This window comes from Ovis aries, chromosome 6, assembly GCF_016772045.2.
Source record: "Ovis aries strain OAR_USU_Benz2616 breed Rambouillet chromosome 6, ARS-UI_Ramb_v3.0, whole genome shotgun sequence".
NCBI lineage: Eukaryota > Metazoa > Chordata > Mammalia > Artiodactyla > Bovidae > Ovis > Ovis aries.
The window spans coordinates 58,133,087-58,145,730 of NC_056059.1; the positions used below are offsets into that span (position 1 = coordinate 58,133,087).

At 48.6% G+C, this 12,644-nt stretch overlaps 1 protein-coding gene across 15 annotated transcripts in view; it reads left to right on the forward strand.

Annotated features, from left to right (window-relative positions):
* Positions 1 to 10,916, forward strand: part of TBC1D1 (TBC1 domain family member 1) — a 225,338-nt gene extending 214,422 nt beyond the window's left edge. For 12 of the 15 annotated variants that reach the window (XM_012179797.5, XM_042251311.2, XM_012179799.5 and 9 more), the window contains 3 exons: positions 113 to 282; positions 6,884 to 7,057; positions 10,411 to 10,916. In XM_012179797.5, coding sequence (XP_012035187.2) covers positions 113 to 282; positions 6,884 to 7,057; positions 10,411 to 10,611 — 545 coding nt within the window. In that variant the 3' untranslated portion in view covers positions 10,612 to 10,916. Of the gene's footprint in view, positions 1 to 112; positions 4,996 to 6,883; positions 7,058 to 10,410 lie in introns of those variants that run through there. The other 3 variants (XR_009601146.1, XM_060417586.1, XM_042251312.2) reach the window with 3 other exon arrangements.
* The last annotated feature ends 1,728 nt before the right edge of the window (positions 10,917 to 12,644 follow it).

The following is a 12,644-nucleotide window of genomic DNA, read 5'->3' on the forward strand; positions in this document are numbered from 1 at the left end:
AGGGTTGTGTTTCCCACTGTCCTGCTTTTCAGTGTGTGAGAAAGGGGACAGTGTGTCATTTTATCAGCGACTGAGTCCGTATTAACTTCTGGCTTTTCTGTGTTTTTCCCAGATATGATCTTTCTTCAGGGATCAGAGGTCATATTTAAAGTGGCTCTAAGTCTGCTGGGAAGCCATAAGCCCTTGATTCTGCAGCATGAAAACCTAGAAACCATAGTTGACTTTATAAAAAGCACACTACCCAACCTGGGCTTGGTGCAGATGGAGAAGACTATCAGTCAGGTATGGTTCAGTCTGGACCCTCCAGAAGCTCCGTAATCCTGGATGTGCAGAAGCTGAATTTCTTCCTTCCTTCCTTTTCTTTCTCTTTCTCTGCCCCCCTCCCTCCCTCTGTTTCCTACCTCTCAGGACCTACCAAGTCCTGAGTAGCTTGTAGGAGGCACAGCTCAAGGCCTTGCTCCATGACTAAGTGTGTGTCTGAGTGTGCATGTGTTATGAGTGTGACACCGAGCACAGTTTCTTACAGTTTGTAAGAATTGTAACTGTAATTTCTTACAGTTAAGAGGCTTCACCCCTCATCGTTTGTTCTTCCAAGATTCATAGCTTTTATTCTTTGTAGGCTTTTGTAAAATGAGTGCTTTGATTTTTGTGCTGAATGGCATTAATTGGAATCTTCTAAAATATCTTGCTATGAAGTTGTGATAAGGAGTGTATATTCTGTAAGTTTGTTTCATGGTGTGTGTGTTTGTGAACAGTATTCAGTTCCACATCTGTGGTCCCATACCTCTGGTTTCTGTGTGCAGTAGAATTGCATGTATGCATGTATCACTCTCTGAAATGTTAAGAGGTTGAGAATGAAGTGACTTGGGAACTGCAGCTTGACCAGTTGTTAAATGGTCTGGGGTAAGAGTGGGAGCAGATTTTGACTCTGTGTCAGGAAGACTCTTCCAGTAATGATTGCTGACCATACAGGACTGAACTGCCTTGCAGAAGGTGAGGTCACCCTTGAGAGTGTCCTGAGGCCAGATGGCTGAGTGCTGCGGAAGGGATCTCAGCACTGGGCCACTGCAGACTCAGCGGCCGGGCCTCTCATAAGCCCAACACTTACAGCAATTATGTTAAAACCAATAGTGAAATAAAGATATGTTTTTAAAAAGTCTGAGAATTCCTGCTCATCTGAGAGTGGTGGGCTGCACGCACAAACGCAGCAGTTTGTGGTTCCATTTGCTGCTCCTCCTTTGGTGCCGAACCCAGAAAAGGAGGCACGTCCAGCCTGAGAGAGAGGGTTTTGCCCCGGTGCCGCTTTGGGTCTCTGCACATTTCATTTACTTATGTGAAGGAGCAGTGCTTTTCAACTCTGCACTTTCTTTTTTACTTCCCTGGCGCCTTCCTCTCAGTGTGAATCGCTCTGACTTATTGACGCCCTACTTTTTGCCAGGTTCTGAGCAACTCTGCATATACACACCTGAGCTTATTCAGTCATGACCTCCTGAGAAGACAGCTGGTTTTAACTCATGAGAAACCTAGGGTTCAGAGTGGTTAATTAGCTGGCCCACAGTCACATGGCCAAGAAGTGGAAAGGTGTTGTTTCAGACTGAGGCTCTCTCATGGCAAATGCTTTAGCAACTACTCAGCTCCACCAAGTGCCTCCAGGTATCATTTAATCAGAGTTTTCCAGTATTGTCCGTTAAGACAGAATCCTCCACCCTGTGATACTTTCCTTTCTGACCTTGCTGAGCATTTACTGTCTTTCAGAGCATTCATTGTGCATCCTTCTGTGTTTTGGCTGCTGGGGCGAACCCAAGAGCCTTGGTTCCCTAAACCCAAGTCTGTGCCGGTGACCACCTTGACCTGCTGCCTGGGCTCAAAGGCGGGCAGCCTTGCTGATGTTATTACCTTCTGGATATTGAGCCCCAGGAAAAAAAAAAAATCCCGTTTTCCTCCCCTCTTCTCTAAAGGATACTCACTAGGATGTGAGGATGTTCTTTAAATGTTGGAAGAATAGAAATGGTCACAGCGTGGAGAGAGGACAGTTGTGTGTGTGTGTGTGTACCTGAGTTATTTTAGGTACATGTTTTGAATTTGGTAATCTTTTAGTCCCTCGGCTCCCTAACAACTCTTGGGCACAGTGTATGGCTTCATAATCTTCATTTTCATTGCTGGGACACTGGGCACAGAGGGAGTAAATGCCCAGCACCCTGTATAGGGTGGCAGAACCAAGAGTGTAATAGACTCTGGGACACCAGGGCCCATCCTATGCAGAAAAGGAGTGTGTAACACAGTGATGATTGCAAGTGTGGTGGGAGTTCCAGGAGTGTGTGTGCAAGGGCTGCAGGAGCAGGCTGTGCAAGGAGTGAGCAGTGAGCAGGCCTGGCAGGGAGCTGAGGGAATTGGGTTCAGCCAGGCCTCTTCTAGGAGGAGGCAATGGCACTCCACTCCAGTACTCTTGCCTGGAAAATCCCATGGACAGAGGAGCATGGCAGGCTGCAGTCCACGGGGTCACAAAGCTTTATTGCACAGGGCCAGGGAGAAAGTGTTTCAGGCTTTGTGAGCCATAAGGTCATGTGAGGTAAGCTCAGTCTCTGGAGCCTGAAAGTGGCCAGAGCCAGTGTGCGTGTGGAGTGAAGTGACTGTGCTGCAATAAAGCTGTTTGCAGAGCATGCGGTGGGACAGCCCTGGCGCATGGGCTGCAGTCAACTGTCCCGCAGTTACAGCACGTGCAAAGCCACAGGGGTAAGAGACCTTCTAGGCACGGCTTCAGCTTTCTTGAGGGGAGGTGGGGGGTTGGATGTGGCATGTAGGGACACAGCACCTGCTTCTGAGGTCCAGGTTTTCAGCCTGTCACAGGTCTCGCTGGGAAACCAGATTCACGGTACCAGGCAGCTCTCGGCCCTTCTCCCCTCCCACACGGTCCATCTGGAACTTGACCTCTGTGGGCTGTCCAGCTTTCTGTTTTCTTGATGCCCCTCCCCTTCCTGCAGAGGGTGCTCTAGTCTCAAGTTCAGCTTAGAGGTACAACTTGGGAGAGCCTGCAGGGTGGAAATGATACTGTGTTCCTTGCACGTGGATGAGTTAATTGTTCTGTGTGTGAAAGGATGGAGCCGGGTGCACCCCTGAGATAGACAAGCTGCGTTTCACTAAATGCCTTCTCTGTGGAAACCTCTACTTGAGCCTCTGGGACACAGTCTGCATCCAGGGTGGGCAGAGTCACCAAGGACAGGGCCCTGCAGCTCCCGCTCAACACAGACAGGCTCGGAGCCGCCGCCGAGAGGCCAGCCCAGAGCTGACAGGGTCCCAGGCAAAGGGCTCTGGGGCAGCTGCTCAGTGTGACTTAAAGTTGTCAGTTGAATGTAAGCCTTAACAACCCGCTCTCAGGAAGGCGGAAGCCCTGGGAATAAACAGAAAGGAAGGGAAGGGACGTCAGGGCTGTCTCATCACAGGGCGTGCCCTGCAGCCTCAGGTCAGTGCAAGGAAGATTGCAGGGGAGCGGGGTTGGGAGGATGGAGCACATAGCCCACATTCAGCATCCTGCAGGCCCTGCCTCACGTGGGCTCCTGACCAGTACCACTGTCCTACTGCGTAGAACTTAACACAGAATCCAGTCCCGCCCCCCAGACCTGCTGAGTCAGAATCTGCCTTTCAGCAAGATCCCTGGGGTAGCCACACACACCTTGGAAAGGCTGCAGTGGGTGACTCCATCGTAAACACGCCAGACAGGTCTCGGTTCTGCTTGAGCTGGTAGGAGAGAAACCGGCATCTCACCAAAGCTCCCTTGTTCAGAAGATGCTCTTCAGAATCACAGTGGTGAGGCTGCCCCTTCTGCCTTGGGAGGAGTCCTCACGGCTCAGGCAGGTTGTGCCATTGAAAGCTTGTCAAAAGGCCAATCGCTGCCATACCAAGAGGGTAGGGATATGGCAGGGAGGCGTCCTTTACCCCTGGCATTGTTGAGAATTGCTTGCATTGCGGTGATAATAAAAAGCAGACCAACTTTCAGTTGGGTTTATTACTATTTTTAAATTCCCCACAGACACTGAACCCCTTTGATACCTGGGCAGATGCTCCACCATTGAGACTTCCCCCCACCCACCCCAGCTGGGGGGTAGGGGGTGGGGTGGGTGGAAAGTATGTGACTAGTTCTGTTCCCATCAAGGTTGATGGCTTCATTGTAATGTCCACAGACAGCAGAGAGAAAAAGACACTGAGTCTCCAATAGCAGATGAGCCGAGAATGGAAAGGAATTCACTAAAGGAGACTCATAGAGCAGACTAATAATAGCTGGGGAAGTATGTAGCTTTGTGCATAATTTAAATGTAAATAACGTATAGTTTTTTAGCTTCCTAGATTAACAGAATGAAACATTTTAATGCCAGTACCCAATTCCAAGGCTGTACTGTGTCTGGCACATTCTTAATGTTGCTAGTGGCATTGTATGTTGATTATTCCCATTTGGGAAGCAATTTGGCAGTGTGTATCATGAGCCAGTAAAATATTCCTATCCTTTGATTCAGTAATCCCATTTCTTGGAATGTATGCTTGGGAAATAAGCCAAAATAGGGGAAAAGCAGTACATACAAAGATGTTTAGAATTGTCATTTATAACAGAAACTTGCAAGTAACTAGAGAGCCAACATTCGATGACTGGATTAACATGATTATTGATGCATCAACTTGATAGAATACCACGAAGCCATTTATAATTACGGTTTTGAAGAATATACAGCAGTGTGAAAAAACATCCTTGGAGGACCAGGGTTCTGTCACTGCCAGCTGCATGCTGCCGCAGTCGGGGACACATTTCTGGGCATGACTGCAAGGCTGTGTGTGTTTTGGCACCAGGAGGTGGTGATGCAATTAAGCAGAGATGCCTGTGACCTGGGATGGTTCCTCGGGATTAACGGGGCCCTGCAAGAGCACTCCGCCCTGTGCACAGCCGAAAGCCCTTGACCTCAGCCCCTCTGCATCAAAGGCCCAAGGTTTCATCCCCGGGTGTTCCAGGTTAGGAGCTCACTTAAAAACCTGGGTGAAAGAAGAGACGTGTGTGTGCGTGTGCCGTTTTTCCCGAACTGTATTTGTGATTGCACATGAGTGTCTTGGTTTGCGTGTGTGCGGCCTTTGTGCTGAGCTGGTCAGAAGCTCCACAGTGCGGCAGCCTGCCATTCGTTGCAGCACAAGCTTGGGTGCGAGGGGTCTCGTGACAAGTGTGGGAAGCGGATCCCTTAGCTCAGCTTGCCAGGTGTGTGTCTCATGATTCCCACAGATGCTGGGAGGTAGGGGTTATCACCCCCAGGGGGGAGGCCAGGAACTGAGGCCAGGAAAGGTCAGCTAACTTGTTCACGGTCATTCAGGGAGTTGCCAGCCAAGCTCCCATTAGAGGGCTGCCTGAAAGCTCCTGGGTCAGTTTTCTTGACTGTGGAATAGAGATGATAATCCCTGCTGAGCTCAGGGTCACTCTGAGGGACAGGAGAGAATCAGATCAATACAGTCAACTACACATGTGCACACCACACATGTCACAGATCGGATGTGTAGCTTTTTTGTCCTGGAGTGACTGTGCCTAATTAGTATTAGCCACTGAATGAAAGCCAGGAAGCTGAAAAGTTTTTCTCAAGGAAGAGAAAATTTCTGGGAATGGTGAAAAAGTAAACATGGAGTTTTAAAATTGATTTCAGGAAAGATAGGGCTCATTCATGTTTAAATGCTAAGAGGATACCATCAAGGGAAATGAGTTTTTCATTGATTTTAACTGTGTTAGAGTTTCTTTCTGGAGGAAATGCTGTGAAGAGGCAGTTTCTGCTCTTGAAAATACTAATTTCATTCTCTAAACGTGTTCTGATCGTGCTGGCTTTTCTTACGTGGTGACTGAATTCTCAGAGGTATGCCGGGTTTTCACGCCTGGGGCAGCAGCGGCCTCTGCCTTCGGATCCCTTCCCTCTTCGGCCCTGCCTCGGTCCAGCTCACTCACCAAGAGAAAGTACAAACATGAACAGCTCGCTCACTCGTGCACTTTGGGGTTGTTTTTCACACGAGTGGTTTTTTTCATGACTGTTACTATTATGAGAAGAAAGGCAAGTCAGGCATTGTTTCGTATTCACTCATCTATGTGGGTGACATTTGGGTTTTGGCTCATTTCTTCATCTCTTATGTGCAGAGAAGGGTTTTTCAGTAAACAGTTCCATTACTTAGCTGTTCTTGTAACTCTGAAAACCCAGCTGAACTATAATTAAACTTTGACCTGGTGACTGGGCAAGTAGGGCTGTGATTCTTTTGTTTTATTCTGTCGTTGACCCATAGTTGATGTATCTAATAGAATTTTCAGAGAAAAGAGATCTGAGTACTGAAATAAGAATAAAAAAAGAAACTTTTTTAAGCTTTTTAAAAAATAAAGTTTTGGCTTTGAAAAATGGCATCAGAGACCTACACTGACAATTGTCATTGAGTCACTAAGACATGTCTTACTCTTTGTGGCCCCATGGACTGTAGGCTACCAGGCTCCTCTGTCCATGGGATTTCTCAGGCAATCGAACTGGGTTGCCATTTCCTTCTCCAGGGGATCTTTCTGACTGAGGGATCAAACCCAAGTCTCCTGCATTGGCCAGGGATTCTTTCACCTCTGAGCCACCACGGACGCCCTATACTTATTGTTTCTCTCAGTTTATTTCCAAATGCTTCTTAAATTCTCTCTTCCTAAGTAAAATTGTTCTCTTCTCCATTTAGAGAGTATTCTGTGTTTATCACTAAATAACATTAGGTGCTCAGTGGATATCCACTGACATGGTCACATATGTGTGTGTGAGAGAGAGAGAGAGAGAGAGAGAGAGAGTGTGTGTGTGTGTGTGTGTGGTTTTTCTCATTTCCAATGCCTGATGACTTTTCTGTGAAGCAGGTGTTTGAGACGGACATCTCGAAACAGTTGCAAGCTTATGAAGTTGAGTACCATGTGCTTCAGGAAGAGCTTATTGATTCTTCTCCTCTCAGTGACAACCAAAGAATGGACAAATTAGAGAAGACCAACAGCAGCTTACGCAAACAGAACCTTGACCTCCTTGAACAGCTGCAGGTAGGGCATATTTGCAAGGCCGCCACCTGAACCTTGAGCATGTGGTGGTTCATTAACTCACCAGAGGCCCCGCAGGCTGAGTTTCCCACCACTGTAGGCCCTTTCTGCTCTGTTTGTAGTTGGGATCAAAGGTAGCCCAGGAGAGCTGTTCCTGTTTGTTAGGGAGCAGACAGATTATCCTTTGCTAAGGTCAGATTGTCCTGGAACTTTCTGAGAGACTGTTTCTACACTTACCCTTTCAGGAGATGTGCCAAGAGCTGAGCTTGGGTCCACGGTGCTCTGGTGCTATTAACCAAACACCAGCCATTGTGCTTTGAGTAATGATGGGAGAATCAAAGGCAGGAGCTTCCAGGAGCAAAACCAGCTAGGTCCTCAGAGTGACATCAAGTGAGGAGTAACAGAGTAAACCAGAGCTGTCGTAAATGTGAGTCCTTGGTGCAAATACCAAGGGTAGGGTCACGAAGGGCACAATTCTCCCCTCAGGAAGTTTCCATCTTGGCCTGCATGAATGTGGGCGGGGACAGACCCGGATCGCCTGTGCTGGAGGGCAGGAGGGAGTGAGCACAGAGGTGCAGACCAGAGAGCCAGGCCTTGCCAGACCCAGTGTCGCCCCACCGTCTCCCACCTGCTCTGATTTCCTCATTTGTGTGACAGGACAGAAAATTACCTTGCTGCCCCACACGACCCCTCCACCGAGCAGATGGAGTAAAGTAACTGTGCCATCTGCTTGTTACGTGTCATGAGCTGATCGCTGGTACAGCTATCGTTACGGAAATGTGTGTGTTTCTGGGGGTGGGGGTGGGGTTTAGAAATTACTTTTGAGCCACTGGTGAGAAAAATTTGTATTATTTTCAAAATATATATTCTGTGGTGTTCTAGGCTGTCCTTAGAATAAGCTTTCCATCCTGATCTAAGCCTCTTCTTTTTCTGCCTAAAAAGTTACTGCTTTGCAGATGCAAACTTGGCAGCGATGGGAGAAAGGCCAGCATTTGGGAGCTTAATCAGTCAACCTTTGTCTAAAATGTACTCTTCCCAGCAGGGATTTTACGCCAGTATAACCTAGTAGATAGTTACTGTAGAGAAACAAAGAAAAGGCTTTGCCTGCCGAGTCCTGACTCCGGTCACATTCTCAAAGTCGGCTTCGGGTTCCCCTAAGATGGAGCTATCCTGACTGTGAAAATGACAGTGTCTGGGTGTGATTTCTCCAGGGGGATCTCAGGTGTAACCTGAAGGGGAGGCGCCAGGGGACAAAGAACCTTGTCTTGCATGTAAGGATCTGCAGTGTTGGTGGGAATTTTAAATCCCTCCAGACAAACAGTCAGTCCCTGAAATACAGCAGGATGGAAAGCTCAGAGCTCCGTTAGAAGCATTTGTCTTGTTAAAATAGCACTCCAATAGAAGGTTGATTTTACTAGGCTGATACCCACGTGGGTTTGTGGTGAAAAGGGGAGGTAATTTGGTGCTGCTTCCGTTAATACTGTACCCCTCTTGTGAGGAGAAGAGTTGTGAAAAGCTGCTCCAACTTCTGTAGCCCTCCAGGAAGGCATCAGGCGGTAACTGGTAACAACAGATGTTTAAAGAGTTGCACTAGGGATTATGGCAAGTCAGATTGTGGGGGCCTGAGTGTAGTCTTCTCTTTACCCTCTGAATCACATGGAATTACTATCTTTCAGCCAGACCACAGAAGTTCTATGAGACTCTCTTCCCTTTTTTCTTTTTCTCTTTTAAAACAGTTTTCAGAGCCCAGGGATAGGTGTTCAGTGCATTACTTAATTTTCCAACATAAATCTTTGGTTTTTTTCCCAAACTATCAAAATTGACCTCTCTTTTGACTCCGTTCCATTCATATAGTTGGATACCAAAGCCCCATTTATTTTCTTGTTGAACACTGAAGATTGTCCTCTGGCAGCTGGAGACTAAACTGTCTAACCTCTTTTGTCCAGCAGCACGCATGAGACAATTGCATAGACACGACTGATACTGCCATATGATAAGGGGTGTGCGTTTTCCATAGTAATCACTGAGTCACTGAGTGTCTGTGAGCTGGGTGCCTATGAGAGGTCAGACCCACGTGCAGGGTGAGAGAGCTTCGGTCTGAGTGAGGAGGAGACCTGACATTCATGCAGACAGTAAACGACTGTGCATACCAGCTCGCTGCTAAGCTGGCAGGTACCCCTGGGAGTGCCATGGCCTCGGAAGGAGTGGTCGCTGGAGGAGATAAGGTGGGACCGGCTGTAGGCCTTGACCGTGGGCAGGAGTATGGGGGTCTGAGAGGGCTGCTCAGACTTACCCCCTGAGTGGGACTACCCCCTGCCTGGTAACTGACCCGCTTAGGGTCTCAGGCCTTTTTTCTTTCTGTTTTGAGTGTTCCAGTGTCACAGCCGGAGCTCAACCTTGAGTCATAAATTGTCTGCCTGGCACAGGTGTTACCTTGCTCAAAAAACTGTTTCCCTTGTTTTGAGAATGAGGGAAAAAACACCATTTAGTCTATGGGGATACGAACAGGGCTGGGCGGATGAGTGAGCCAGAGCAGTGCCTTGCAGACTCTGGGCCTGAATGCAGGGGGATGCAGCGGACAGCTGGAGCCAATTCTGTGGTTGCCTGGGAAGCCTGTCCGAGAGGACTCGAAAGAGGAGGAGGGTCCGTTGCTAGAGAGAAGCACCTGGAAGGGCTGCCAGACACTGACTGAGTGTTGAGGATACAGACTAGGGGGACTGGGGACACTCCTGGTGTCTGGTCAGTGAGGCCACACATGTGACCCTCTTAGCAGAGCTCGGCTCCCCAAGCGCTCCACTTGTTCTGGGGGAAATGCCGGTTCTTGGTACTGGAGGGAAAACCAAAGGTTCAGGTTAGAGAGCTGTTCTTGCGTGGGCCTTCACATAGAAACCATTTGGATGGTCTGTCTGAAACCAGTGTGCACCTGTAGCTGCATGTGTTTGTCAGAGCAGGCAGACTGTGCTACAGTAACAGCACCCTGGATCCCAGGGCTCAGTACTGTATACCCACTACCTTGTCTTCACGAAGCGGTCTTGGATCATTTCGCAGCCGTCTCCAGCAGACAACTCGGGGACCAGGCTTCCTCCGCACTGGGAAGCCACTGTCTCCACGTGTGGCTTCCAGAGTAGCCACACAGAGGAAAAAGACGTTGGAGGTTCTCCAGATGGCCCGGCCCACCCTTGAGGGAGCCTGGAAAATAGAGTCTTTTGTGGCCAGAAGGGGTAATAAACGCAGAAATGTGTGTCTCTGCCAGAATTAGGCTCCGAAATGCCCCCAAGGCTGGACAGCAGAGCACACAGTGGATCTCCCACCGTCTCCCAGGCAGTTACAGTCACATGTCTTCTTTTATTCTCCAGGTCGCCAATGGGAGGATCCAGAGCCTGGAAGCCACCGTTGAGAAACTCCTGACTAGCGAGAACAAGCTGAAGCAGGCGACCCTGGCCTTGGAGCTGGAGAGGTCAGCCCTGCTGCAGACGGTGGAGCAGCTCCAGAGGCAGATGGCAGAGCTGGGCAGCCGGGAGGCTGACCCCGCACTGCCCAAGCCCTCGGGTGACTGATGGCCTGGGGCCCAGCTCCTGCCAGCCCACAGCTCCAGAACAGGTGTGGCCACCGCCCTGACACTGTCCAGGCCTTAGCTGAGAGAGATGAAACTGCTGGAGGAGAACGGAAAACGAAGCGTGCTTCTCAGGGAGGAGACTGGCTTGCCAGCACACAGATTCTTCTGAACTGACTCACAGTGCAGGGGACGAACGTCCCAGTGTTTTTGTTGTTGTTTAGGTTTAATTCTTCCCTTTTCCAGTCTTGATTACTGTACTCAGTAGATTAGATGGCATGGACTCGAATAAATGCACCTTTATGTTTCTTTGTTGCTTTCTTTTTCAGCATCCCTGTGTCTGTAAAGGGCATTTGTTAGTTCTCTGGTATTTCAGAGAATGAAGAGGCTGGAGATACGCTTCCTCTGGCAAAGATGTGTCCATTGTTCTTCAGAGAGGGTTTGCATGACTTACACCCTCAGCATCGCTGGCGGGGTGCAGTTGGCCCTTGACCATGCTTGTTGTGGAGGCCCCAGATTACCCCTGGGAAAAATCAAAAGTGATTTATTTAAATTTGGCATCTTAAATTTGGTCACTATGCTTGATATTTAATGAAGTCTGTCTTTGAAGAACAGTTTTCACATGTTTTTGCTTAGCCCTGAAGTATTGATGACATTCACTGTAGATACACGTTTTTACGGGAAGATCACCAGTCTTTAGACTGCACCCGGCTATGGCTAGCATGTGGCTGACAGCTGTAGAGTCTGGAGTATTTATAACTTCACTGTGGCGCCTCATATCCACACTGTAGAGTCTCATATTTATGTTGCGGTGTCATGTCACGTGAGCAGCCTTGTGTCCCTTCGAGCCTCCACCCCTTGGGAATCAGATTCCTTGCTGAAGTTGCCCAGCACGTCAGGACTTTCAGGGGCCCCAGACATTCTGGGGTTTTAAAGTCTTCAGACTTTCAGCCTGGAATTACATCAAATATATGGCAGCTGAGAGCAGTTTTTCGTGGTAGGATGTGCGTGTTGATTGTAACTCACAACCCAGTGACCCGCTCCCTCAGGACGAGGAGAACCAGTGCCTTCAGCCGTCAAAAGGCCGCTGCCTGGTGTCATCTGGTCACCACCTGAGGCCCTTGCTCATGACAGGCTAGAGCGGGCGGTGGATTAGAGAGGGGACGTGTAGGCAAGTTCACTTCTCAACAGCAGAACCATTTCTGGTCTGTATCATCATAACCACTTCTATTCCACAGGAGTTCTTTGACACCCTCTGTGGTGGGTGTGTCTTTCAAGCCTGAGGTGAAAGGAAGGGTTTTTAATACCTGTAGTCTTTCTAGATCTTTCCAGATATTTCCAAGGGAGGCGCACGTGCCACCCCTGATGCCTACACAGTTGGTTGACACCGGGGACTCTCTACCGTTGCCCGTGTCATAAACCACGATGACAAGCCTATAGCCTTCATTATGAACTGTTCCACCAGCTATAATTTAGCAGAGTTAACATGTGAGATCTTCTTCCCACATACTTTACTGGTTTGAATGTTTAATAATGTTGAATTTTGGACATCTTATTACCGTTACTCAAAAACATCAACTCTGCATTAAATAAGATACAAAGCAATAAAACAAATAATTCATACTCATACTTTTGTGCATTTTTCTTTTTAATGTTGGGTTTTTGCTTTTCAGCAAAAAGCTGAAGGACCACCCCAGGTGGCACCTGTGGTAAAGAATCCGCCTGCCAGGGCAGGAGACGTAAGAGGTGTGGGTTCAGTCCCTGGGTCAGGAAGATCCCCTGGAGGAGGGCATGGCAACCCGCTCCAGTATTCTTGCTTGGAAAATTCCGTGGACAGAGGAGCATAGCGGGCTATGGTCCACAGGGTTGCAAAGACGTGGATATGAATGAAGTGACTTAGCATGCATGTGAACCCCTGTGGGTCAGAGTGTGACTGTTCCCTAACCGGCAGTGAGTTCTCTGAGGGATTGACATCTTGTTTTTCAAGGATTGCTCCCCAAATGTGACACCTCTATGTGCATAGTAGGGCTGCTCAGA